General features: G+C 47.6%; 1 protein-coding gene and 1 long non-coding RNA gene across 3 annotated transcripts; one reads left to right on the top strand and one right to left on the bottom strand.

The window, feature by feature from the left end:
• Window positions 1-5328: 5328 nt before the first annotated feature.
• NEU2 (neuraminidase 2) lies at window positions 5329-16699 on the bottom strand. 2 transcript variants are annotated; one of them, XM_072961858.1, is made up of 4 exons: window positions 16475-16699; window positions 12714-12807; window positions 10551-10756; window positions 5329-9292 (listed from the first exon to the last, which is right to left on the bottom strand). In XM_072961858.1, exons 3-4 carry the CDS (start codon window positions 10749-10751, stop codon window positions 8327-8329), a joined length of 1167 nt encoding a protein of 388 aa, XP_072817959.1. In that variant the 5' UTR covers window positions 10752-10756; window positions 12714-12807; window positions 16475-16699; the 3' UTR covers window positions 5329-8326. The 2 variants fall into 2 exon arrangements, with proteins under 2 accessions (XP_072817959.1, XP_031533696.1); XM_031677836.2 differs by lacking the exon at window positions 12714-12807.
• Window positions 15237-18113, top strand: LOC140696501 (uncharacterized). Its single transcript, XR_012072945.1, has 2 exons — window positions 15237-15300; window positions 17636-18113. It is a non-coding gene; the product is annotated as an uncharacterized lncRNA (long non-coding RNA).
• The last annotated feature ends 6565 nt before the right edge of the window (window positions 18114-24678 follow it).

The following is a 24678-nucleotide window of genomic DNA, read 5'->3' as shown; positions in this document are numbered from 1 at the left end:
TGATATAACCTAAAGGAAGGGTAAAAAGCATGATCCTATATTGACTTTAAAGCACAGTCTCAGTTTGGGGGAAGAAAGAAAAGTTCACAGATGAAAGGCCAGAAGAATGTGTGCCTCTGGTTAGCAGGATTATGGGTGGTTTTTCCTGCTTCTCTGTACTTCCAAATGTTTGGCAACCATTACTTTGAAACCCTCCCCTAAAAACAGTGCAAAAAATGGAATTTGAAAAAGTAACACCTTGCCAAAAGTACAGTCAGCTTTCCCACCTCTTCTCGGAGCAGTGTGATTTAAGTGTCACATTTAAATACTGGATTCCTTCATTTCATCTTCTCCCAGTGGGCATGAGACCAGGGTGACAGCATGGCCCGGGCACTGAATTCTCTCGACGCAGCACAGGGGCCTTTGAGCACTGAGCTCTCCAGCTCTTCCTGGCTCTGTGTGAACTGCCGCCTTCTTAGGCACCGCAGGCTGGCAAGTCCGCGGACCAGGGCCGACCTCCCTGCTGCCATCCCCCGCCCTCTCTGGTGGGGCAAAGAGGGGACGCCAGGGAAGGCCGCACAGTGCCCTGCGGCTAAGGATGCAGGCTCCGAAGACAGGCCAAGCCAAACTCCACGTCCCGGAACCTGGACGCATGGACACCTTTGAACCTGGCTGTCCAGGAAAAGAGGATGGAGACAATTCAGAACAGATGTGGGAACACTGGTTTGGGCTCAGATAACCCAGTTGTCCTGCTGGCTCTGCCTCGACACAGCTGTGTGGTCTTGAGGAAACCAACATGAAGAGCTGGCCCACGAGGGAGGAGAGGATGGGTGAGAAACTCTGCCTGAGTGTCTGCATACACGCATGTGTGTGCATGTGTGTGCGTGTGTGTGGCTTTGGCATGATTAAAACTCTTAGGGGAGGAGGCAGAATCTGACATGGCGGTGGTGGACCTCACCAAGAAGGTGATTCTTGTGGCTTGTTCATTTTAGGTCCTGACAAATTTCAGACAGTGTCCCCTGTCATGAAACAGGCTGTCCAGTGTCTGGCTTCATTAGGCTCGTGTCCCATGGTCTTCCTGCACATGGCACCAGCATCTGTTAAAAGAACAAACGCAGGTGGTGGACTCGCCAAAAGTGGAAGGGGGCTGCCCCTCAACTGAGGGGCCGTGCGTACAAAGGATGAACAAGATCTCTGTGCGGCTTCATGACTTGAGAATCTTGTAGAAATTCATTATCAGCCTTTCTGTTAGGTTATGCCAATTGGAAATGTACGTTTAAGCTACAGCATGGCCAAGGAGGGACCAGACTCATCTTCCAAGTGCCCACAGATGTTGTAGTTCAGGGCAAGGATTCATGACAGAGGAAGGGTGTTGGCTGGGTCAGGGTCAGGGATGGACCACAGCTAACAGAGGGGGACATGGCTGTAAAGGACCAGGAAGAAGCAAGGAGGCTGCAAACTCACTGGCATCAAGGGAAGGTTCATCGAGACACCATGGACCTTTACTCCAGGCCCAAAGAACACCCTCTTCTAATTGTTTTGACCAAGTTAGACAGGTGTGCCCAGCAGTACCTTCTCTGCAGGCAGAGAGGAAGTCTGGGCAGAGAGGAGTTTGCCAACCCTTCACTCCCATCAGCAACCACCCTCCTCCGGGGTCCAGGCCTTAAATCCCACCAGCGGTCATTTGCGTCAGTAAGAGCACTGGGGCGGCGAGGGTGGTCTTGCAGAGCTGGGAGGAGCTTCCTGAGTCTTGAACAAGGTACCAAGCACACCGGGCTCTCTACCAGGGTTTCTCCAAGTTCTCAAACTTTCACCACATTGGCATCATCCGGGGGGCTTGTTAAAACACCGCTTGCTGGGCCCCGTCCCCAGAGTTTCAGATTCAGGAGTCAAGGGGACCCAAGAGTCTGCATATCTCACAACTCTGCCAGCTGTTCCAGGGCCCCCATCGTGTGAGCCGCAGCTCTAAGAGGCAGAGGGCGACACCAGGGAAAGGCTGGGGACTAAGGTCCCAGGGCCGGCAGCCAGCTAGATGCTGGTCAGATCCTGGGTCCGTGGCTGTGGCTCCTTGAGACAAACAGTCAAAATGTGTTGTGGTTCCCCCCGGGCTCCGCTCAAGTGGCACCTCCTCTTGTTCTTGACCACGTTACTCCTGTCTACATTCGCTTTGTCACTAACCCGTACAGAGCTGCAGTTCCCTCTAAGCTGCCCATGTGTTTATCATCCACTTTATTTCATGAGGTACAAATTTCTGGAGGACAGTGGCTCTGTCTTGTCACCGTTGACTCCCCAGCTCCAGGACATCTGGTTCAAGGCTGACACTCAATATTCTTTCGTGTAATGGTGGCCTCAGCCATCCTGCCATCCCCAGGGAAGCAAACGGAAAACTCCTGCACCTGGAGTGGGTGGGGTGGGGAAGGTGGCCTTGGCCACGTCACTGACTCTGACCTGCTCCTGGATTCTTAGCAGACCTGTTCTGCAAAATCTCAGCAACGTGTGTGACCACAGCAGGCAGCTCAATTCTCCACAGTCACTTCCCGTGAGCCATCATGTGTCTGGACAGAACAAAGAGGGGAAATGAGTGGGGACATGATGGAAATGATGACCCTGTCCTGGGGGTTGCTAATGGTGACAAGAGCTCCGACTCCTCCGCGCTGATAGCGTTTCTGAGCTCAGGTCTCTGGACGGCAGGGCATCTGGTGCCATCCTCCTCCTTTGGGGAGGTCCCTGGTCCTCAGGAAGCCTGCCCCTGGTAGAGAGGCAGGGGCCGTAAAGATGGCAGGATGCAGTCGGGCTCCACAGAGCCCTCGTGTGGGGCTAGTTGTTGGAGGGCTGCCTGGCCCCTATTTGACCAGATGGGGCAGAGGATTCTTAGGAGACCCGTGAGCTCGGCCTTACACTCAATAGGCCAAGAAGGGCGTTAGGCTCCTGCCCACAGACAGGAACTCTTGGAACGTGGTCCAGGTTCCCACGGGGTGACTGGAGGGAGTGGAAGGTTGCCGTGGTAACATAATAGTCTATCAAACCTCTCCCTGGGTTTGGAGGATGGCGTCCTCTGATATCATGGAAGGTCTGGATTCCCTGGGGTGGAAGAGGGATTCTGAAATCTCAGGGAAGTTTGTGACGACAGGGGTGATAGATGTCAAAACCCCTCTGTCACTTTTCTTGAGCCACCAGGTGTCAGAATTGACCAGAGAGAGTCAGTGACAGAAATGATCTCTTTTCTAGCTTGTCTTTTTCTGAATGCTTTGGCCCCTGTGACCTGAAGTGTCCAGAGCTGACTGCAGAAGCACTCCCTTCCTCACTCGAGCCTCAACACCCCCTTCTCAGTTGCTGAGGCAAGAATAGCAGAGTGGTACTGGTTTCTTATTGTCACTGTAACAAACCACCACCCACTCAGTGGCTTAAAGCCACACACACTCACTCTCTGACAGCTCTGAAGGGCAGAAGGGCAAAGTCAGTTTCACTGGGCTAATGTCAGGGTATCAGCAGGCCACACGCCCTCCAGAGTCCTTCCGTGGCTTGTGGTGTCTTCCACCTTCAAAGCCAGCAGTGCAGTGTTTTGTTTCAGTGTCCCATCCCCACTGTGTCTCCCTAGTCGGCTCTCCCCTGCCTCCTGGTGCTCCAGATACTCGTGGCCCCCCCTACATCCCACCCAGACAACCCAGGATGATCTCCCCATCTCAAGACCCCCCCCACTTAATCCCATCTGTAAAGTCCCTTTAGCCATGGACAGCCAGCCACATGCCCAGGTTCTAGGACATCGTTAGGGGTCATTCTTCAGCCTACCATACAGGCCTTCTCAGGGCCTTGGTTCCCGCTCCCCAGGGTCAGGTATGCCAGGGGCCAGGCCAACTCCCCAGCCCTTGAGACCCTTCCTCGATGGCTTCCCAGAGCTAGTCCCCCCAGGTTCCAAGGGTCCAGGCCATGGTTGCTGTCCCTCGAAGGCCAAGAAATAAATGTGGAGGGGCTCCTATGACTACCAAGTTGGAACGGCCATACCAGAGGGTGCGGTTCAAGGTGGTGTGCGGACAGAGGGGCTGCACAGGGCAGCTGCGTGGAGGCGAGGTGGGCAGTAGCAGCTCCGAGTCAAATATCTGTGAGGATCAGGCCCAAGGGGCTCCCCAAAGCTGAGCCCCAGGTCTCCTGGTCTGTGCTAAGGGGAGTGCAGGTGAGGTCAGGCTTCCTTGCTCCCTGATGTGTTTGTGCCCTGTTTGTGGGGACACTGGGTGGCGTGCTAAACAGGGCTGCTCTCCCCCAGCCTCCCCTCAGCTTGGGCCTGGACGTGGATATACAATGGCCATGCACACACACACACTGCCCCCAACCCCTGAGGTCCCAGGCAGTAGCACTGGGCTCAAAACTGTGCCTCTAATCTGGCACAGCCTGGACCTGGAGCTCCGGCGTTAATTGACTTTGGGGCCTCCTTCTCCGACTTCGGAGTCTGAACTGTTTCCGACATTTGCACTGGAGACGTCTGAGCCTGTGGCTCTTTGCATTTGGGTGTTTATTTGTTTGACAAGTGGCTTTTAGGGGAAGGTGGAGGAGGGGAGGCGCCTGCTGGAACTGTGTATCAATCTGGGTGTGTGTCTCAAAGGTCGCAAGTCACAGTAAAAATTCAGTTTCACTAAATGTAACCTGGATTGGATCCCAGAACAAAAAAAGGACATTGGTGGAAAAACTGATGAAATCCAAATAAAGTCTGGAGTTTAGTTAACAGTAACGCACCAGTGTTAACCTCTTAGTTTTGATCAATGCACCAGTTATGTAAGATGTTAACATCAGGGGAGACTGGGTGCTGGGTATACAGGAACTCTCTGTACTAGTTTTGCAACTTCTCTATAAATCTAGAATTATTACCCCCCCCAAGTTTATTAAAAAATATTCAGTTTCAAAGTTTTACAACACAATACAATATACTGACTTGGAGGTTTAACTAGCAAATCCACTATTTGGTTCAATGTTTATTACTTATTGAAGCATGAAGTACACGCACACACAGTGAGGACCACAGATCTTGTGTTCACAGCTCATTGGGTTTGTTTGCTTGCTTTTTTAATGGAGGCACTGGGGATTGAACCCAAGACCCCGTGCATGTTAAGCATGTGCTCTACCACTGAGCTGTACCCTCCTCACCCCACTGAGTTTTTAACATATGGAATCACCCACATAACCAGCACCAGATCAAACAAGAGAAAGCCCCCCAGCACCCAGAAGTCTCCTTCCGATCCCTTCTTAGTGAACGGCTCTCCCTGACCAGAGCTGGCCACTCCCCTGATACATACAGCATAGATTGGTTTTGCCTGGTTTTGAATTTCACATCAGTAATAAAGTATGTACTCTTCGGAGTCTGTTTTCTTTTTCTTTTTTAATTTGCTTATTTATCTTTTGCAGGGCAGCAGGTAATTAGGTTTACTTCTTTATTTTTTAAGTGGTGGCACTGGGGATTGAACTCAGGACCTCATGCATGCTAAGCATGCGCTCTACCACTGAGCTATACCCTCCCAAGTCTGTCTTCCTTCACTCAACATAATGTCTGAAAATCATCCATGCTATTGTGGGTAGCAGTTCATTCTTTTCTTGTTGTATAGTATCCCCCAGTTTGCTGTCCATTCTGTTTTTGATCTACCTTTGGACTGTTTTCAGTTTGGGATTCTCAGGAATGAAGATGCCACAAACGTTTGTATATGTGTCTTCAGCAGCTGTATATAGTCATTTCTCTTGGAAATACATTTCAGAATGGAATTGCTGGGTCATAGAGTATTTCCTGTTCAGCTTTAGCAGATATTACCAAACAGCTCTCCAAAGTGATTATACCAGTTATACTTCCTCCAGAAATGTATGCATGTCCTGGTTGCTTCACATCCTTGCCAATACTTGCTGTTGTCAATCCTTTTCATTTCAGTCCTTCTAGTGATATGTATCCTATGGTTTTTATTTGCATTTCCCTGAGGAACATGTTTGGCAGCCTTTGGGACATCCTCTTTTGTGAAGTGACAGTTCAAGCCTTTTGCTCTTTTTTTTTCTGGATTGTTCATCTTTTTCTTATTGATTTGTAGGAGCTCTTTATATATTCTAGATACAAGTCCTTTGTCAGATGTATTATAAATCTCCTCTCCCCATTTATGGCTTATCGCTCTTTCGATGGTGTCTTTTGGTGAGCAGATCAGCTCGGCTTTAACCAGATCAACTATTGCTTTGTTGTTGTTCAAATCAGAAGAACTAGAAGAAGCTTTAGAGATCATTGTGCCAGTGGTTCTTGATCTTTGTGTTCACTGGAATAACTGGAGGAGCTTTTGAAAAAATAACCGTGTCTGGGCATCAGCATGATTAAAAGCTCCCCAGGGAATTCTAACGAGCAGTTGGATTTGAGACCCACTGATCTCTGTGAATGGAGAGGGTTTAAGAGAGCAATATTTTGCTTGGCAGTGGCCAGATGCCCCACCTTTTTCCTGCCTCATCTCAAGGCCTTAACAGATGATTGACTCTTCCAGGATAGTAAATAGAGGTCAGCCCCTGGCATAATCTTTAGTGGGTCTTTCTCTCTCAAACCTCAGATATGGCTGGTATAGTCCTGGTTAATGCCCACTGTCTTGGTATAACTATTAAGAGCATCCTCCTTTCATTCTCAAAAGTGTCCCAACTGAGACAATACACTATAGGGTTGTCCCACCTTGAAACTTCTTGAAAGCGCATTGCCCCTCATCCTCACCCTCCTGATTTGGCCTCAGCCCCCCACTTACAGCTACCTTTGAGGGGTTCAGAAGACATCAGGTGGGCATCCCCAAAACAGAGGGGCCAAACTTTCCAACCCAGCAATGACCAGGCCCTAATACCTCATTCTTCCAGCTGGATTTCTTAAGATCTCACTCAGAGAAGCAGCATCAGGAGGCCAGTGTAGGAACCACACCCAGAACCAAAGCCCTGTCCACAGCTGTCCACCCTGTGAAAATTCCATCTAACCACTGCCTGGCCACACAGAGATGCGGCTCCGCTGCAAGAACCCTTGACTGCTGTCTTTTGATCCCCTGTCATTAAACCAGTAGACTAGCCTGATCTATAAGAGTTAATAAGAGGGGATCTGATGAGGATGGGGTGCAAGTTCACTTTTCCACAGAGACAAGTGGCAAAGGCCCCGGAGGACCCTGGAGAGGAGTCAGCCTCCTCCACCCAGGATGTCACCTGCCTTCTTTTTCTACACAGCAAGAACTACACAATCACAGCACCTCTCCCGTCTATTGTAGCCTCCACATGGTGACACACATGTCACCACAAAGAGTGAGTGCCCCAGAGCAGCTCTGTGCTGTAGACCCACATCCAACAGCCCAAGCCCTCCTGCCTCCTCCATTCTTCTGAATTATCTGATCCATTGGAATTTCATTCTCACCTTTAGCCACATCACCTATAGAAGAACTTCCAAGACTTCAGTGGGAGGAGCGGTGGCCCCAAAAGATAGATCCATCTTCTAACCCCAGAATCTGTGACTGTGATGTTATTTGGAAAAGAGGCTTTGCGGATGTAATTCAGTGAAGGATCAGCCTGGATTATCCAGGTGGGCTCTAAATCCAATCACAGATGTTCTAATAAGATACAGAAGGAAAAACAGAGGAGGAGGAAGAGAAAGCCGTGCGGAGATGGAGGCAGAGATGAGTGATGCAGCCATGAGCCAAGGAAGGCCTGGGCCCACCAGGAGCTGAGAGGCTAGGAATGGAACCTCCCCTAGGACCTCAGGAGGGAGCACAGCCCTTTGGACACCTTGATTTTGGACTTCCAGCCTCCAGAAGGACGAAAGAATAAATTTTGGTTGTTTTAAGCCTCCAAGTTCATGGTAATTTGTTACAGCAGCCCTGACAAATGAATATGATGACCTAAGTGGGCTTAATTTTCCTAGATTCTGCCTGACCTCCCTGCAAAGCTGTTCCCCACACTCCCTGCTCTAAAGTATTGTTGAGGACACACACAGAGACACAGACAGACAGACAGACAGACAGACAGACAGACAAGTATATACACACGTCTCTGCTAATTTACATCTTTGTTCCAGCCTTTCCCCAGGAACGTGATGAGCATTTGCTAAGAAGGAATGGGCTGGACTAGACAGTTTGTCAAGATCTGCAGAAGAGCTGGGCTGGGGGGAGGAGGCAGGCTGAGCCAAGGGGCTCCGGGAAGCTGGGCTCCTTCAGTTTCTAGGCTGAAAATAGAACCCTGCAGGAAGGCTGAGACCACGCAGGAGGAAAGGAGCCCAGAGGCAGACACACAGTTTCACCGAAAAGAATCAGAGGCAGCCTCCGAGGTCAGAGGCCCCTAGAGGAAGGAAATCACCGGCGTGTCAGTTGGGAGAGACCTTTTAGAGCAGTGCACAGTGGACTGACTGCTCACTGCAGAAACATTCAGCTGGGAAGGCTTGTTTCAGGGTGAACATGATGAAGACAATCTCCTCGTAATCATCCGATTCGTACAGACACCCAAACTGGGGTGACCCATCTGGGCCGGCACCCATGCTCTGAAGATCAGAGTAAGCGCAGCTGCCTGTGGCCAGCACGGTGGGCTCTGACCAGGCCAAGGGCGCGGGGGGCCACTGGTTGAGGTACACACCCAGGTTGGATCTCTGCCGTGGGTCAGTGGGGTGGGTGTAGAGCAGCCACCGGTCTGGGGAGCCTGACCCCACGCGGGGACTGGGGAAGCTGACGATGCTCCCATGGCAGCCATGGGGGGGCTCCACCAGCTTCTTCACCTGCTGGGTCTCCCTGAAATCCAGCCCATCATTGGCGCTCTCGGCCTGGACCCTGGCTCGGAGGGGGCTCCTGGCATTCAGATACACCACCCTCTGCTTTACATCCCCAACTTCAGCCACCTGGCACTCCAGGCTCTCCTGGGCCACAAAGTGCCCTCTCAGCCACGTGCGCCCCTGGTCATGGCTGATGAAGCAGAAGGCAGAGGGGGAAGGCCCCCGCTGGAAGGGGAGGTTCCGGTAAGCGTAGGCCGGCACCAGTAGGCTTCGGGGCTGGTTGTCCAGCTGCAGACAGTGTCCTGGGCCCACCGCAAAAGTGGCCCAGTCCTTGTGGGCTGGGCCGATGGCCGAGTCCGTGAGGTCTCTGGCAGGACTCCAGGACCTCCCGTGGTCGGTGCTGGTGACTTGGCACAGCCGCGTCACGTTGACCCTGGAATGGAGCTGGTGGTGCTCAGAGATCTGCCCCGGGATGGCAATGAAGAAGAGGAAGAGGGTCCCTGTCTTCTCATCGTACAGGGGGCTTGGGTTCATGGACCTGTGGTCCTTCAGCTGGGCTTGGGCCACCGTCTCCTGAGCATGCCACTGAAGGTGAAGAGAGAAGGAGGAGCTCAGCCTTGAACTGGCCAGTGACAGTGACAGGGGCTGCGCTCAGGAGGAGGGGGGGTCTCATGGGGTTAGGGTCAAAGGTCACAGAGGAGAACTCGTGGCCCAGCACTCATTCACCCTCACAACACCTCCAGAGTAGGGCCAGGTCTCCGCCTCACTCCCTCCAAGGCAGCCCACTCTTCATTTGAATGGCTACTGCTCCCACTCCAACATGCATCACAGGGCACCCACCACATGCTAGACCCCAAGCACAAAGATGATTCAGGCATGAGCCCTTCCCAGCTTCATGTTGGCTCCTTCCACTTACCAACCCAGTCTAGCTCCATTCTTGCAACATAAAGCCCTAGTAATAACCCCAATAGTCCGCCAGCATGGGACAGAATATGACAATCACCTCCCATCTTCTATACCTCATACTCTATTAATGCAGCCTAGGAGGGGGCAACACCACAACACTAACAACTCACAGTGAGCTCCCACAGTCCCCGAGTCTACGTCATACACGCTGTGGCTCTGCTGTCTGTCCCCATTTATTCACAGCTACCCCCCATGAGCAATTCTAAGGGCAGATACTTTGCTGAGAGCCTAACATCTATGGTCTCCTCTAACTCCTGACTTCTGGGGGACAGGTATTATTGGCTCCATCTTACATCTGTAGAATGAGAGGCTTAGATAAGGTAGACGAGCTACCCAAAGCCATGTCTCTGGTAAGTGGTGGAACCAGGACTTGAACCCAGGTCCATGTGCTTCAAACTCATGCTCTGAACAATTATTAGGAAATAATACCACAAAGAAGAGATAATAATAATATTAAATCCTTCATATGCGATAAGCCAGTCTTGGGTGTCTTCATCAAAATCACATGATCTACATGCTGAAACTTCCAGACACAAGCAATCACCCCAACCACACACCCCACATTAGTTTAATTCAAAGGATAACCACCCCTGCAAGTTACATGATGCTGAACTAGTCCTCCTTCAGGTTCTCAAGACATAGGGAAACTTTTCCAAAACCAGTTTCCCTGAATGACTTGTAATAAAGCAGATGCAGCCAGGCCAACCAGACTTGTTCACGATGAACCCGTGTGAGATCTGGGTGATCACTTGGGGACACCTTCTCGGCCCCATCCCTAATGGTTCCCTGGGTCCTTCTGTCCTCCAGACCTCAGCCATCTAAGGACGGGCAGGTCCCCATGTTCCTGGCAGAGCAGAGTGGCCACATCCTGCCTTACCTGGACCTGGTGGGTTGATGCGTTGTAGCTTCCCCTGCGCAGGACAATTAGCTTCGCGTGCTCATCCTTCTTGCTCGTTCGTTCTTCCGCAAAAGCCAGCAGGGTCTTCTGCTGAGGCAGGTAGAGCAGAGCGGGGATTCTGTAGGCATGTGCTCCTGCCTGGAACACTGTCTCCTTCTGCAGGTTGGGGCAGGACGCCATGGGGCCTAGGGGAGGGCAGCAGAAGGGAAAATGAGTGCCCTGCAATCATGTCCCGAGATGGGGTCAGAGCTGTCTTCCCAGGCTGGTGGTGCTCCCCTATGGGCGAGGTGGCCTCTTCTCCCACACGGGCTTTATTCCTCTTTATTACATTCCAAGCCCCTGTTCATCGACTCTTACGTGCCTTCCACGGAGCTTGACAGCCCCTCTGTCCATGAGACATTAGGAGTGGGTATTTGGAAAAGCATATTTTGTGTTGTATTTTGTTTGTTTGTTTGTTTTGTTTTTTGGAGGGGGAAGTAATTAGGTTTACTTATTTATTTTTAGAGGAAGTGTTGGGGATTGAACTCAGGAGCTTTTGCATGCTAAGTATGCTCTCTACCTCTTGAGCTATACCCTCTCCATCTTGTGTTGTATTTTTATTATAAGTTGACAAACCTCCTTATGACAGATTTGTGATAATCTCCACTACTTTTGCCAAACCCAATTCATCAATCAAACACTGAACCCCAGGTAGGATAGGAGGGCTGGCAGAGTGGCGTTTTGCAGCTGCCGAATTACCAGAAAATGACACGTGGGAGCTTTTTATAACTCCAGAGCCCTGGAAAGTTGTCTTAGGGAAAAATGAAAAAGGGGGAAAGCCTCAGTTCTTAAGGATCTCCTCAGACTGCCTGAGGCTAAGGCCCCGCTGCCCCCACCCTGGGGGGGGGCATTGTGAATGGCAGAGTAGATGCTCCTGACAGCTCTCCCAGGCTTCGAGGATCCTCCAGAGCTACAAGCAAATGAAAATTTTACATAAGTATTTGGCCAAAAAGGATGGCAAGGCCAGAGATAACCTGGTGACCATGCATGACAGTGAGTTCCATGCCAGGCCACCTGGGTCCCCTTCAAGGGCCTGAAAAGAACCTCCTCCTGGTCATTCCCCAGAAAGGCTGTATCTGGTGCCTGGCTGCCCAGAATATAAAGACCTGGCCCCCTTGCCCTAACTCGGATGTTCTGAAGGGTCCCAGGTCCAGGGCTCCCCATGGGCTCAGCCAAAGCTTCCCTGAGACGGTGCACAGCCCAGCTTCTCCCTCTCTCCCTCCCGCTCCCCTCCTTTTCTTTCCAGGCTGCTGACCCCAGGAGGCTCCCCCATAAAATACCCATCAGAGCCCACTTTCTGGGGAGTCCCACCTGCAATGTGATCTTTGGGGAGAGGAAGTAGAAATCAGGGTGAGCCACAGAATCATACAGTCTTTCCTCTGTACACCCTTTCCAACTTCTCGCATTTTCCCCTACCATGTCTGTATAGTATCTATGTAAAACTTAACATTTTTGAGAAAGAAATGTCATCTATTAGCATTTTATTCAATTCCTTATGAAAATTATTGTTAGGACAAGGTAAAAATACATGATGGTGGAGGCACTAACTCTTCGTGATAAAATCTAGAACTGCAAAGGGCAGTCCAAGAAAGCAGGGCTGGGAAGACATAACAGTGGCTAAGCTGAAACTTTGTTATGAACTGTGGATGGGAAAGGATCAAATAGGATTAAAAATAAAAATGAAAATGGGAGAGAAAGATGCAGTTCAGCAGTGTCCTCTAGAAAACTGATCAAGGGTTTGTGTAAGCTCTTGGGTATTCACCCAGAAGTAGAATTGCTGAGTCACATGGTAATTCTCTGTTTAACTTTTTGAGTTGCTGCCAGATTGTTTCCACATCAGCTGTACCATTTTACATTCCAACTAGCAGCGTTTTAAGGTTCCAATCCCTTCGCATTCTCACTGACACTGGTTACTGTGTCTTTTTTGATAATAGCCCGTGGGTGTGAAGTGGTATCTGACCGTGGTTTTGATTTGCACTTGATATAATGATGAATAAGGATGTTGAGCATCTTTGCATGTACTTCTTGGCCGTTGGAGTTGGACCTTAGACTGGGAGGCAATGGGAAGATTTCTAACTTGTTTAGGTAAGGAAGTGATCTCACCTTATTTACTTTTCAGGAAGTCCTTCTTTTGGTTTTAGGGGACAAGGGTCAGAAGGTGTGTGTTGCAGTTTTCCAGGTGACATAGAATAAAAGCCTGGATGAAGCAGAGACAGTGACCACTGAAAGAGGAACCCGGCTCTCAAAGATGGAAAGCAGTAGAATTAATATGGCTTGGAGGGCAAACTAGGGAGAAGTTAAGATAATTCGGTTTAAAATAGTCTGACTTATAAAGAAGCTGTGGTACATTTATAGAATGGAATACTACTCAGCCACAAAAAATAATAAAATAATGCCATTTGTAGCAACATGAATGGACCTAGAGATTATCATATTAAGTGAAGTAAGCCAGAAAGAGAGAGAAAAATACTATATGATATTACTTATATGTGGAATCTAAACAACAACAACAACGAAGACAAACGAACTTATTTACAAAACAGAAACAGACTCAGACATGGAAGACAAATTTATGGTTACCAGAGTGGGGAGGGGGTGGGAAGGGATAAATTGGGAGTTCGAGATTTGCAGATTCTAATATACACAAAATAGATAAACAACAAGTTTATACTGTATATAGCCCAGGGAATTATATTCAATATTTTGTAGTAATTTATGGTGGAAAAGAATATGAAAACAAATACATGCATGTTCCTATATGACTGAAGTGTTGTGTTATACATCAGAAATTAACACAACATTGTAAACTGACTATACTTCAATAAAAATATTTTTAAAAATAAATAAATAAAATGGCTTGTCACTAAATAAGGGGGAAAAAAATAGGCTGAATTGATTTCCATAGCATCTATGACTGTTTTCTGTTTGTTTGTTTTGTTTTTGCAGGGGAAGTGATCAGGTTTAATTTATTTTTTAATGGGGGTACTGGGGATTGAACCCCAGATCTCATGCATGCTAAGCAAGCACTCTACCAATTGAGCTATACCCTCCCCTTATGACTGTTTTCTGGATTCCTCTTTTAGACTCTGATCTCCTTTAGGGCAGGAACAGATTTATTCATTCATGGTACAGATATTGTGTTCCTACCTTATCCCCTGCATTGTTCTAGGAACTTGGGATGCTTTGTGAATAAACCAGAGATCCCTGGTCTTGCAGACTTGATGTTCTAGTAGGGATGGGTTGGTTATTGTTATCGCCAAAACCAAATAGTGGTCGCTAGTGCTGAGACCTGTCCAAGCACTTGGAAGAGATGGCCTTATTTGATGGCACAAATGTTCCACAAATGCCCTGCCCTCTGTAAAACCTGTGCATCTGAGAGTGACACCCTTATGGAAGGGATGTTGGCGTGGAGCAGGAAGGCTGTGGACACACTAACCCCAGCCCCTCCAGGCTGCTATTTATCATGTATGTATTTAGAACCAAATTCTGCACAAGATGTAGGGTGGGGAGGGAAAAGGGGACCTCGGTGTCCATTCAAAGACTCTTCTGTATCCTCAGTAATTCAGCACTGACCCAAACTCGCACACCCACCAGCACCACCAATCCCCAATGTCTTCACAGTAATAATAGTCCTTACAACATGCCAGACACTCTTTAACTACTCTATAATATTTTTTAAATGTTTTGTAAATTGTCTTTATAAATCATACTATTTACAATTTACAAATATTTATTCATTTAATCCCCACGACACCCCAATGACATTAACACTATTATTATCCCGTTGTATAGTTGAGGACACTGAGCTCGCCCAACCTTAAAGTGTCGCATTTGGAGCTAAAAACACTTCAAACCCCGTGTAGTACTGCCTCTGAAAGGAGTTCTGGAAAATGCCATCTTCCCACATCTTGTTACATTTCCAGTGATGATTTGGCACCTTGTGTAGTAGCTGACCCACTGGACCCACGTCTGACTCCAAACTGGCAGCAGCCTCAGACTGGCTTAGTCAGAAGAGAACTGAATTAAGAGTCAAAAAATTCAAATTCTGGTTGTAGGTACACTCTTAACAGGTGTGTATCTTTGGGTAAGAACCCACCTCCGTGGGTTGTGTCTCCACATCTGGCAAGAAGGGAGCTGTAGGAGGTGCCAGGTGGGCCCCTCCATCTCCAGGGCTGGGGCTGAGGCTGAGGGGGAGGGGAGGGCCCTCAGCACAAGCTGGTCTCACACTCCAGCATCAGCAATTAGAGAGAAGACATGCTGGGTTGAACTTCAAGGAACTACCATTTCATAGGTCAGAAGTCATTGGATAGCAGTGATTTCCAATGGTTCCGCCTGAGGATACCAGCAGCTGCTGTGGTTTGTGGCCTAGTGGGCTCTGAGCCCAAGCACAGCATCTTATACAAGGAAGCTCCCCTCTCTCCACAGGCCCAAGAGGCTGGCTTTAGCGCCCCCATCTCGGACGAGGGGAAGCTGGGAAGTGAGTCAGGGAGACAATAGATAACTTCCTTGCGTTGGTGGTAGGGGAGGGTGGAGCTGAGTCTGGATCGGCCAGATTCCAGAACCCACGCCCCTAACCACCGGATTCCAGAACCCACGCCCCTAACCACCAGATTCCAGAACCCACGCCCCTAACCGCCAGGACTGCCTGCCACGAGACCCACAGCTGGACTCTGAGGCTTCCTTAGAAAAGGTAGGCCGTGCAAGGTCCTTGCCTGCCTCTCTCTCTCCCGTTGGGAGCACAACTTCACTGGAACCTTTCAGATCCAGGGGCCCTATTGTCAGCATTCACTTGCCCACTTCAGAAAGATGCTGTGGCAGTTTACAAATCTGTACTGAGCCCCTTACATGCGCCAGAAAACAGGTAAACAGATAAGCCCTGGTTGCTGCCCTCTGGGAGCCCAGAACAATGAGAGCTAGTAAATCTGGGGAGCAAGAGAGAGAAACGCTGCAGCCTTCCAGGAGGAAGAGCCTTGTTCTAGTTTCAGTCAGGGTAGAACTTTGCCTGTTGGCTACCACACTGAAATAATGCTTCTCTCCGAAGAGCAGGCAGCCGCCTCCATCTGGTTGACCAACAGCACTAGCAGAGCAAGGCTGTGGGGCAGCAGTCCTGAAGCCTGGGCAGTTTCTTTCCCCAAGAAAACCCCATTTCCAGAGGGTTCAACAACTCTGCCCAAGCCCACCCCAGGCTGAGAGGAGCTCTCGTGACACCCGCGCCAGCACAAGACCACTGAGCATACTCCTGGAGGTCCAGACCAGCAATAACTGGGGGGAAGAATTAGTTTTCCTGAGTTGAGCCTTCTCCACACATGCCCCGTCTGACATGTCCTCCGACACCCCAAGAACAGAGTGGGAGCCACATCAGGGGGCTGGCGGGCTTTAAAATGGCCATCAACTAATTTGCAGCAAAATGGATGGACCTAGAGATGATCACACTAAGTGAAGTAAGTCAGACAGAGAAAGACAAATATATGATATCACTTACATGTGGAACCTAAAACAATGACACAAATGAACTTATTTACAAAACAGAAAGTCTCACAGACATAGAAAACACACTTACGGTTGCCAAAAGGGAAAGGAGGGGGAAGGATTAATCAGGAGTTTGAGATGAGCAGATGCAAACTACTATATATAAAATAGATAAACAAGGTCCTATGAGATAGCACAGGGAACTATATTCAAAATCTTGGAATAATCTATAATAAAAAGAATACATATATATATACACGTATATATATATGTAACTGAATCACTAAGCTGTACACCAGAAGCTAACATAACATTGTAAATCAAATATATTTTAGTAAAAAAAATTGCCATCACCTGAGACACCCCCAAATGTTGTATCATCACTCTGTAATTACCTGGTTCAGAAGAACTCGTTTATGTCAACAAGAAAACAGGTGGGTCGCCTCTGAGAGAGAAGCTGTACCTACAGGAGTGTTCCAGGTTGGGTCCCAGGGCCTGGGTGGGAAGCCGGGGGGGGTGAGCAGAGGCTGGGGGACCCAGCTTCTAGAACAGTGCAGCACGTGCACTCCCAGGCCTCACCTGGAGTCTCAAGGCCTCCTCTGAGGGCCTGTGCCTATAAACCCTTGGGGAGGTCTTGACTTCGGTCACCCATTCATCAGCCTACATGCTCCAGAGCAACGTGGGTGTACAGACCCAGCCTTGGCCCAGTTAGGACGGTGCCTCTTATTAGCTAGGGGGAAGTCTGTCTAGTTCTCTACACCGTCATGCTGAATCAGAATGAGCCACAGGCAGCCTGAGTCAAGCTTGCCTCTTAGATGGATGCATCGAGCAAAATGTGTTTACAGAGAGGAACAGACTTCCCAGGACCTGGGAGAGTAGGGAAGTGCAGAGCTGGGAATAAGGAGGGGCTGGACCACACAGGACTCAGCTCCTCTACTGGCTCTCCCAGGGCCAGCTGGGTGAGCAGGACAGCTCCCTGACCTCTTGGGACCTCAGTCTCCTCCTCTGAAAAATCAAAGCAAAAACAGCACAACAGACTCCTAGCTGCATTACAGACCATACACTCGTCTGCTGCTACCACCCAGTATCAAGAGCGTGTCTGGTACATCACTGATACTCCATCAATACCCGGCAACGAGTAAACAGGTGGTGCTGCCTTTCCAGGCAGAGCCAACAATGTGAGGCTTGCACGCAAAAACCCATCCAAATCTCTTAGCCCAGCATCCAGCATACGGCAGGGACCCACTAGAGGCTGGTACCTGGTAATGAGCCCTTTCCTTCTGCACCTGCCACAACCAAGTCTACGGCTCCATGGGCCATGAACTCGTTCCAAGGAGGACGAGTAGTTTGCTAGCACACAGCCAGAAGGTAGACCTCTCCTCACCCAAGTTCACCGCCCGTGTGCATGAGGCTGCAGGAGCTGGAAGAGTCACAAGGCAGTCCCACTCAGTGCAAAGTGCACTCCCTGTCTTAGTCTAGAAGCAGGGGGTGAGGGTGGTCTCCCTAATTTGTTCCCCTTCCCTCCTCTGGACACAGTCCTTTCTTGGTCTCTTTAGCTCTAGAAGATTCCCGGAGCTCAGAGTCGAGTGCAGACACACCTCGTTGCCTCTTTCCTGGGCGGTCAGCTCCCCAGGTCACAGTGTCCCCCGGATGGTGGTTCTGAGACCTCCTGCTCCTGTTCTGGACTAGCCCTCTCGCCAGGTCTCACCTGACCTCCCAGTTTATCTTTGAAAGCCCCACCCACAGACCAGCCCCCATGAGGACTCCCATAAACCCCCACCTCTAGCCCTGACTCACACTCCACTGGAGGTCCACGAACCACCTTGAGGTTGATGTTATAAAAATATTTGTTTAGGGCAGTGAAAATACTCTGTATGATATTATAACAAAGGATGTATGTCCAAACCCACAGAATATACATCACTAAGAGTGAATGCTAAGGTAAATTATGAACTTTGGGTAACTATGGTATGTCAGTGTAGGTTGATCCATGGTTAGAAATAAAAAAGATGTACCATTCTGGTGAACAGAGTTGCCAATGGGGAAGGTTATGCACATATGGGAATGGGGGCATATGGGAAAACTCAACATCTTCCTCTCAATATTGTAAACCTAAAACTGCTCTTTAAAAACTCATTTAAAAATTCATATTAAACAACAACAAAAATTATTTTAATGTAAGAAAAAAGTGGGTTAAATATAAGGGTAATAACTCTTATTATTTTATTTTATTTTATATTTTATTAATTTTTTTGTTTTCAATGTTACTTTTTGTTTGTTAGCATGCTTACTTTTTAAACAGTTTTTTATAGATTTTTATTTTATTTATTTTTTAAGGGGGGGAGGTAATTAGGTTTATTTATTTATTTACTTACTTATTTTTAAATAAAGATACTGGGGATGGAACCCAGGACCTCATGCAAGCTGAACATGCACTCTACCACTGAGCTATACCCTCCCCTGCCAAGGGCAATGACTCATTGAAGAAATTGCAACATACCCCTCAAATGGAATATTAGGCACCAATTAATTAAAATCATGTTTTAAAAACTCAGATAATGCATGGGAAAATGCTGGGATGGTATGAGGTATAAAAAGTAGGATACAAGATGGCATATAAGTTAGGACCTCACTTTTCTAAATGTGTGTACTGTATACTTAAAAATCTATATTAAAACATGCACAAAAATTATATCAAAATATATATTGCCACACCCCCCCAAAATTTAGCATGGTGCCTGGAATAAAGTAGTAAATTTAGAAATATCTGTTGAATATAGACTGAATTTTCAGTAATTTTCAATAATTAATGTTGACGAGTAAGACTACAAGCGATGTTTATCTACTTCCTTGTACTCTTCTAGACTCTTGTGAATTTTATTATTAGTTTAAAACGGCATTATTTAAAAAAATAATGGTAAGTAACATAATGAAAGCCTTTAAATGTGGCTTAATAGTGCCTATTAACTCTCTCCTGGCCAGATCATCAAGTAGGGAAATACGGTTTCAAAAGGGCTTAAAGAACTTGTAAAAATGGGCTTGACTCAGCATGCAAATTCAGTTTATGTTTGATTCCGAAGGATCAATTGATGAAGTGTTTGAAAATATTTATTGAACACACTCTGTGTAGCCAAAACCACTCTGGGCAGGAGATGGAGAGAAAGATCCTGGAGAAGGTCCCAGACCTCCCAGTGCTTATTATATGGGAAAAAGTTGCACATGCAAGGAACAGAGGCCAGTGAAGGCAGGGAGCTGGGGGTGCTGGGCGGTTTGTGATGGAGAGCAAGGAGGGGTCGGGAGGACAGGGGTAGTCAGGAAGACTTCCTGGACCTGGGCCAGGTCAGAAGGAAAACTGAAGCATACAACAGAGGGATAGGACATCTCAGCAGGAGAGCACAGAGCCCAGCACGTAGTGGGTGCACGGTTGGAGTCGGAGGAAGTGCAGAGATGAACATGCATGGGAATGGTCAGCGCCAGGCTTGCCAGGACCATCCGGACTTTCAATATAGACTGTTTTCTCTCTGATGGCTTTTGCGATTTTACTTTATCTTTAATGTTCTGCAGTCCCAATGTGGGATGTCCAGGTGTGAATTTATTTTTATTTACCTTGTCTAGGACTCAGCACACTTTTTCAAATGCAGAACTTGTGTCTTTCTTTGACTCTAAAAATTTCTGTCATTAATACTTGGAATGCTGCCTCTCCTCCACTCTCTCTTCTCTCCTTCAGAACAGCCCATTAAATGTAAATGGGGTTTTCTTGATTTGTTCTCCAAAAGTCTTTTGACTTATTTTTCACATTTTCCATCTCTTTGCCTCCTGGCACTTTATTCTGGGAGAGTTCTCAGATATATCTCGCAAATCACTAAAGTTGTGTCTAGCTAAGATTTTTTTAAATGCAGTATTTTTATTTCTATAATTTCTAGTTCTTCTTTGAATTTACTTTAAAAATTAATTACCTCAGCACTAAAAAGCCATCGAAAAGACATGGAGGGACCTTAAATGCATATTACAAGTGCTCAGCCAGTCTAAAAAGATGACATACTATATAGTTCCCACTACATGACATTCCACAAAAGGCAGATTAAGGAGACAATAAAAAGACCAGTGGTTGCCAGGGGTTGCGGGGATGGGGGCAGAGGATGAATAGGAGATGGACAGATGATTTTTAAGGCAGTGGAAATACTCCATATGATACTAAAATGACGGCTACATGTCATTATACATTTGTCTAAACCTACCAAAAATACAAGACCCAGGGTGAACTATAATGTAACCTATGCACTTGGGGTGATTATGATATATCAAAGTGGCTTCATCAGTTGTAACAAATGCACTACTGTAATAGAGGATGTTGATAATGGGGGAGGCTGTGAGTATATGGGGGCTGTGGGAAATCCCTGTATCTTCCCTTCAATCTTGCTGTGAACCTAAAATTGCTCTAAAAAAAATAAAGTTTTAATTTTAAAACATGATTTCCTATTCTCATCTTATAGATTTTACTCCTTTATCTCTTCAAGCACCTGACATACTTATTCTTTTGTCTTTTTTATTCTACTGTTTCTATTTCCTCAAGTGTCAACTCTCCCGTTTTTGTGGGATGCTTTTCTTCCTACTGAACTTCCTCAAATGTTTCATAATTTTTGTGTGTGAGCTCACCCTCAATGGGAATTATCTTTTGGGTATGGTGGTGGAGGTGTTCCCACTAGTGTCTGAGGCTGAGAACACCCCCTCATAGTTGTCTGTACCTAAGCCTGAAGGGTTCACAGTCTCTCAACTTCCTTTCTCAGTTTCTGTCTTTGAGTTTCTGTACTTTGTGAGGGGTGAAAATTTGGACCGCATGTGCAAACCCAGTGTCTTCTCTGTTTCTAGAGGACTTTATTTACACTCTTGGCCTGGACATTTTTAAGCTTCTGAGCCATAATTCCTCTCCAAAATTCCTGCTGTGTTCAGGTCCAAAGGCTTTTCTTGTTTCCCCATAGCTGTTAACACAAAACAGCATGTCTCCTGGCCACGTGTGTAATAGTCCCTAAAGGACTATTTCACCAGGGCAGATACAGAATGACCTAAGAATAACCTGTTCATTTATGGCACCTGGAGATTTACCGTCCTCACTCTTGAGGATGATATATACGATTTTATATTTTTTCAGCATTTCTGTGTGTTTGGGAAATTTCATATGATCTTGGGTAAACTATCTAACTTCTGTACATCTGGCTTCCTCATGAGAAGACTGTACTGATAGTAAAACAAGTGAATTCATGTAAAATGCTTAGTACAGAACCTGCTCCAGAAGTCGTCAATAAATGTTATGATAAGTATTCCTGTTTCTGCTCAGTTCTTTTTCTTGTCTGGACCTGGTCTATCACCTTTATATATTTATTTCAAATGTATTTTTCAAACCACCCCACAACAATTTTTTTTTAAACTTTAAACATTTAAGTCCCTCTCCTCTTTCACACTTCCAACCGCAAACTCAACACAGGAAGTTAGTAGATACTCCTAAAAGAAATTCTCTTACAATGAATTCAACTTATTACACTTGAATATTCAATTTCTCCCAAAGCACAGTTATAATAATCACTTTAAAATAATTGGCTTATTATTGTTAAATCCATGAATGAGCTATCAAAAATTATCACCCAGAAAACATCACAAAAGCTTCTGGTCAAGGGCATCCCAGGTCTTGAAAGGGATTTCTCTGTGTCTTAGTGCATTCGGGCTGCTAGATACCAGAGACTAGGGGCTTATAAACAACAGAAATTTATTTCTCACTGTTCTGGAGGCTGAGAAGTTCAAGATCAAGGCATTGGTATATTTGGTGTCTGGTGAGAACCCCCTTCCTGGTTCACAGGTGGCTGTCTTCTCTCTCTAACCTCACAGAGCAGAAGTGGCAGGGGAGCCCTCTGAGGTCTCTCTGATAAGGACACGTAAGTCCCTCATAGGCAGAGCCCTCGTGATGCAATCACCTCCCACAGGCCTCATCTTCTGCACCACCACACTGGGGATAGTTCTCAACATATGAATTTAGGGAGGATGTAAACATTCAGCCAGTTTGAGTGTAACAATCAGTTTCATCCCAGAATATCCCTATAGCAGAATAGTAGACAATCATTAAAAAGAGTGAAGGATTTAAGGTGTGCTGAACTGGAAAATTACCAAGACCAGAGACACAGAACGGTATGTACCTGCTGTGGTTCTGCCTACATAAAATAAAGGATATAGGGGTGTGTGTGAGACACAGAACGGTATGTACCTGCTGTGGTTCCGCCTACATAAAATAAAGGATATAGGGGTGTGTGTATGTGTGTGTGTGTGTCTCTGTGCCTGTGTGTGTGTATCTATGAGAGAGACAGAGGGAGGGAGGGAGGCAAATTACGTATAGAGAGAACACTTCTAGACAGATACTCGTGAACCTATTAACAGAGGTTATGTAAAATGTTTTTGAGCAGGAGAGTGACAAGCTCAGGACTGTCAGCAGATTCACCTGGCATATTGAGTGGGATAGGGTGGAAAGGCAGTGATAGGCAGAGACTGAAGCCAGGAGATCTGTTTAAAGGATGTAGCAATAGTACAGATGAGAGTTGGAGGCCTATTCTGAAGCTGCGAGAGGAAGGAGAGGAGGAAAAAATAAATTAGATTCATTTGTGCTGTGCCCCCAATGGTACCCCCAAAGGCATCTGCTGGGCACCTCAAGATGCTAATCCCACAGACCTGGTGACCCTTTTCTCAGAGTTTGCTCACCCAGCCCTGGGCCCTGGGAGGCAGGTCAGGAGATGGGGCCCTCAAGCAGGTGAGGCATGTTTCCCTTGTACCTCTGCCCACCTGGGAGTGTGGAACTGGTTCCTGCCCTGCCCCACCGCCCTCCCTCCACTGAGCACCACACAACAGCCTGCTTCACTGAAGACACCACTCTGAACTGGGCTCGGTGCAGATGTGGCAGGGAAGGAGTGTCTCCAAAAAGCCGTGGGCCCTGTCTCCCTCAGGACCTAAGGGGAGACAGGAAAACTACAAATGAGAAAGGGGGAAAGAGAGCCAAGAAAATCAGATATAGCCCATCATGCAAGCACACACTCACGCTTGCACATGCGTGCACATGCGTGCACCTGCTTCCATAACACTGTGCACTTAGGAAGTGCTTAAAATAGGTTTTCTAAATTCGTGAGACAATGAAAGGAGGGTGAGCAGGAAGATAAGGAATCTCAGAAGTGTGGCACATGAGGAGTGCTTGAAGGAAAGAGAACTGATCCTCCAGAGCACTAACATTCAGCGGACACTCCCAACCCCAACATACACAAAAACTCCACTTGCAGCCTTTGGTGGGGGTACTGTGGGGGGAAGAGGGAATAATTGCATTTACTCTGGTATCTTTTTGAGCATAATGTGGGATCTGGTTTATAGTACCCTGCTCAAATGTTTGCTGGAAGACTGACAGGATGGATGGATGGGTGGATGGAGGGTAGATGGGTGGATAGATGGGTGGATGGGTGGCTTGGTGGGTGGGTGGATGGATGGATAGACGGATAGGTGGGTGGATGAGTAGATGGATGGATAAGAGACCATGTCTATCTGGCTTCAGAGGCAAAACTGAAACCATAGTTTCACGGCAATCAGATGGCTGTGGTAGACAGCTTTCAAAGATGGCCCTCAGCACTCCTTACCTCCTGGGATTCATGCCTCTGTGTAACTCCCTATGTTGGGAGATATCTGCCTCCCAATGAGCAGCATATAGCAAAAGTGAAGGGATGTTACCTCTGTGAGTAGATTACAAAAGGGGTGACTTCCATCTTCCTAGGCTCCCTGCTGTGCACCCTGGGGACAGGCCACCGCAGTAGAAGGGCCTCAGGCCAATGGTCAGTAAGGTGTTGAGGCCTCAGTCCAAGAGCCAGAGGAGCTGAGCGCTGCCAACAAGCTTGTGACTGTGAAAGAAGGTCCTTCCCCACTGGAGCTCTGAGACACTGATCCCTGTCCTGCTGGCACCTCGAACGCAGCCTGTGAGGGACCCTGAGCAGGGACCCCATCTAAGTCATGTCCAGATTCCTGACCCACAGAAACTGAGAGAGAGCAAATGTGTGTTGCTTCAAGCCACTACATCTTGGGTTAATTTGTTGCCAGCAACAGATAGCTAATGCAATGGCTGATTTGAGCTTAATATAGAAATGGACATTCTGGCAATTAAACTTGGCAAATAATGGTAGTGGTTAAAGGCCCAGGTTTTGGTACCAACTGGATGTGGTTTGAATTCTGGATCCCCAGCTTACTAGCTGTGTGGCTTTGGACAAGATGATCCACTTCTCTGAGCCTCTGTTTCTGCATCTTCAAAATGGGCATAATTCTCTGCTCACAGAGATAGCATGAGGCTTACATAAAGCAATCAGGTAAAGTACTTAGCCCAGAACCTGTCACTCAGTAGAAGGCAGCTATTAGCAGCGATAATAATGACAATAATAGTAACAGAGCAAGTTCCCGTACAAAGCAGCCAGAGTCCCACAACCGGACATGATCGAGCTGAGGCGTGATGTCACGTGCAAGAAGCGAATGGAACCCTAGCCCTCTCCCAAGTCTCAGACCGAGTCTGTGCTGCTGCCCGGCCCAGACCAGG

This window comes from Vicugna pacos, chromosome 5 (genome assembly GCF_048564905.1).
Source record: "Vicugna pacos chromosome 5, VicPac4, whole genome shotgun sequence".
Lineage (NCBI taxonomy): Eukaryota > Metazoa > Chordata > Mammalia > Artiodactyla > Camelidae > Vicugna > Vicugna pacos.
This window is presented reverse-complemented; position numbering and strand designations above follow the sequence as displayed.